The 3,623-nt window shown below is 36.4% G+C and overlaps 1 protein-coding gene across 1 annotated transcript; it reads left to right on the top strand.

Annotated features, from left to right (window-relative positions):
• The first annotated feature begins 266 nt into the window (after positions 1–266).
• LOC103957083 (thioredoxin-related transmembrane protein 2) lies at positions 267–2,889 on the top strand. Its single transcript, XM_009369166.3, is given in 12 exon segments — positions 267–522; positions 620–664; positions 774–830; positions 1,182–1,217; positions 1,219–1,252; positions 1,345–1,386; positions 1,550–1,623; positions 1,773–1,843; positions 1,953–2,038; positions 2,200–2,297; positions 2,299–2,310; positions 2,642–2,889. Coding segments are annotated over 12 exon segments (777 nt in total). The 5' UTR covers positions 267–363; the 3' UTR covers positions 2,705–2,889.
• Positions 2,890–3,623: the final 734 nt, after the last annotated feature.

Genomic DNA, 3,623 nt, shown 5'->3' with positions numbered 1-3,623 from the left:
TTCTTTTTACAATCGAAAGCACTTCTATCAGAAAACACTACAAAGATCATTTTGGATTTCAACCATTCTTCTGATATAAGTGTGTACGAAAATCTCAATTTTTTTGTTCTCCAAAAAAAAAAAAAAAAAAAATCTCAGTTTTTTTGTTGGGTTTGATAACAAGAAAATGGGCTCGGGTTTAATGAGACCTTTACCTGGACCAAGCTCCTCCAATCCAATAGAGGCCCATATACCAATAAACAATGGAGGGGACACAAAGCTTTGTGAATTGCGATGGAGCACTGAAACCTCAGACCTTGACCGGAGTCAGATCGAGCTCGAAATCAGAGAGAGAGAGAGAGAGAGAGAGAGAGGGGCAAAGCAATGGAGAAGAAGCAGAGCAAACCAATGGAGCTGTTAAACACGATGGTATCAGAGCCATACTATCTGCTCCATTTCTTGGCTTTTTTCTCCTACCTCGTCATCCGTACCTCCGCCTCCCACGTCCTCTCCGCCCACATCACCGATCACCTCCTCCACCGAGTAATTTTCCATCCCTTACTCTATCTCTCTCTCCCTTTCCATTTTGATTCATAAATTTACCTTCCTTTTTTTTTTATATGATCGTAATTTTTTTCAGGAAATTCAAGCAGCTTTGACATTTGGGCTCTTGACTGCAATCAAGGTTTGGATTTTTTCACCTTCAGCATTGCAATTGGGGCAAAACCCACGTTTAATTTTCAATTTATGTTTCTGGGCATTTTGTTTTTTAAATGTTTTATGTGGAATTATAGATGGTGAGGGAAGAAACTTGGGAAGGATTTATCGCTGATTCACTCTTTTTTGCTAAGGTGAGACAAATAATTATCTTCATTTCCACCACTGATTAGTCTTAATCATCATTTTAACAATGTATCCGTTGTATTATTGGGCGTAGCGATTTTGGCATCTACCAGTTTAGCTTCTGGCACAATGTGGTCGTTGTATTATTAATTCTCGATTTAACACTCAGGGAATGCCAGAAGCTAAACTGGGACCGTGAAAATCGCTAGCCTATGGCATATGGAGCTCATATATTCATAATCAACCTAAGCTGAAACTGATATTAACAAACAAAATGACAATGCCGGTGATTACGATCAAATTCCACTTTTTGTATACACCTATTTCTACGCGGGGTAATTTGTTTGTTCTGTTTTCAGATTTTTCTTATCGGTCTCACTTTAATTCTGGACCTGCCACTTGACTCTCTGGTATGTTGTGGTGTTTACAGGTGCGTATATCTTCAAATTCCCTTTCTTTTTTCTGCAGTGATATATATATTTTGATCTAAATGCACATTTGTTGTTGTTTTATTTTGTGCAGTGATATATATTTTCACACAACAACCTGCCTTTCAAAAATTAGGTACCTGATAAACTGTTTTATTTCCCCGTCTTTCTTTCTTTTCCTTTCCTTTTCCTCTGTTTGCATCATGTAGATTAATGCAAATTGTGAACGAGTTTTGCTTTTTATATAATGACTTAAACTAAAAACTTATTCTCTGTTTTCATTTTTCAAATTCTCTCAGGTACTTCTAGTAAATTGACACCGTTGCAGTTAGAAAGTTTGCTGACTGAAGGGAGCACATCGAAACATTGGCTGGTTTGTTGTGCAGACTTTTTCTCGAGATTTTTATTTTCATAAGATATAGAGTATTGTGCTATATACATCATTTCAATAAATGCACTGATAGTATACGAAAGAGAGTTAAATGTTCTCTTTTGGTATATTTAATATGGAATATTTGGCAGATTGAATTTCGTGCTTCTTACTCTCCTGCTTGCATCCGCACAAGTCGGTGCTTTCCTGAGCTTTCAATTACGTATGTGATCATTTGACCTTTTTTCTCCTTTAAATTGTTTTCGTGGTTGTTCCTATAATCGTATTACTTGTTACTGAATTTTGTGTTGGCCATGAATCATTATCTACAGATATTCCAACAAAAATTTCTCTTTTGGAATAGTTGATCTCGGACTCTTCCCAAACACTGCAGAGTATTTTGGAATATCCCTTTCTGGTAAATGATATTGGATAACAAATCCTGAACTTGATTATTAATCTTTAATCGAAATTCTTCAATTACCTCTAAAGCCAAAGTACATAATATGTCTTCCATATTGCTATATTTAGTTACTGGCTTACCGCCCAGCAATCCATACTGAGATCATGTACTTGCAGGGAGCATGGGACAACTTCCTACCTATGTCTTATTCACGAATGGAGCTGAAGTTGCACGCTATCCACAACTAGAATCTCAAGCAAAAGCATTTCGTGATGCCCATAACTAAGGTACCGGGACAAATTATATTGCCTAGACCGCAGTCAATTTTCCTGTTTTCCGTTATTTCTAATTGCAACCACCTTATTCTTCCCTTCCATATCCAACATAGCTAGGTATGAACCAATTTTGTAGTCGTTGGTCTCAAGTTGTTTTCGATTTCCCAGAACCTCAATCGACTGATGATTTCAGTTGGGTTCACCAGCTCTTTGAGTAACATAATCAAATATTTCCAATTCAATCTATCATGCTTTGATAATACTTAGTTCAACAGGTGATTTCATGTTAATGTGGTCCGACTTCTTGTGACTTATTTCTACGGGCCTCTTGTTTGTGTTGCAGAGATTTCTTTCGGGGTACTTTAAGCTCGACAGGCACCTTCTTGAGTATATAAACGGTAAATAGGTATTTGATATTGATCCATACTATATACTTTTCATTCTTCAGTGCTTCCAATTTTGATTCCACTTGTATGTTAACAAGAACTTGTACTAATTACGTTTAAACTTTTTCCTCCATTTCACATGGAAGATGAGATTTTGAGCAAACATGATTAAAAACAAAAGAGAAAAATTTACATTTTTGCTTGATTCGGTGTTAAATGTACATTTATTACATAACCAAGCATTAATTAAAAGGAAAACTAATGAAAATAGCTTGAAACTTTGAGTTTTAATGATACGGACAAAATAAATGGTAAAGTGAATAGTATCAGGTTTGACTTTTTAGTTTTAAAATGTGGTTTTTCGTTAAAGTGAACAGTACCGTAGACTTTTCGTTAAAACTTCCTTAATTCAACTCTATTCCGAAATATTAAGGAATTCAATTTTGGATTTTAAGTCGACCCACATTTTTCCTCATTCCATGGATGTTAGGAAACGTTGGAATGCTTCGGGAAAAGTGCAATTCTATTTCTTCCCACCCCAATCTAGTTTGGTAATTACGCCATGAATGTTTCGGAATCCTCATAACTTTTGCATCTTGAACAAATTAAGCAGATTGTAGAAGCGAAAATTTTTGGCGGAGAATTTCAATACTTGTCATAACTCCTGTATTTTGTAAAAAGTTGGGAGAAATGGTTGATTTGTGACACATACATCATAGATATTTAACCTTATGGAGTCATGTGAATGCTTGTAGCTCAAGCGGTTAAAAGCGTCCGGTCGTACCTAACTTTTGTGTCCGGTTATCCCTCCACCCAAAACTTTTACGGAGATGAGGATGGGTTGGGCCTAGACCATTACGTTCAAGCACTTTGGGCCTAATCTTATGGATTTGTTTCTTCTTACTTGGGCTCAGTCACCAGTTAGAGTTATAGTGGGGC

Source organism: the organism of the source record quoted next, unplaced genomic scaffold (genome assembly GCF_019419815.1).
Source record: "Pyrus x bretschneideri cultivar Hongxiangsu unplaced genomic scaffold, Pyrus_bretschneideri_v1 Contig1, whole genome shotgun sequence".
Taxonomy (NCBI): Eukaryota; Viridiplantae; Streptophyta; class Magnoliopsida; order Rosales; family Rosaceae; genus Pyrus; species Pyrus x bretschneideri.
Note: the sequence above shows the minus strand (reverse complement) of the source record. Positions and strands in the feature narration are given on the sequence as shown.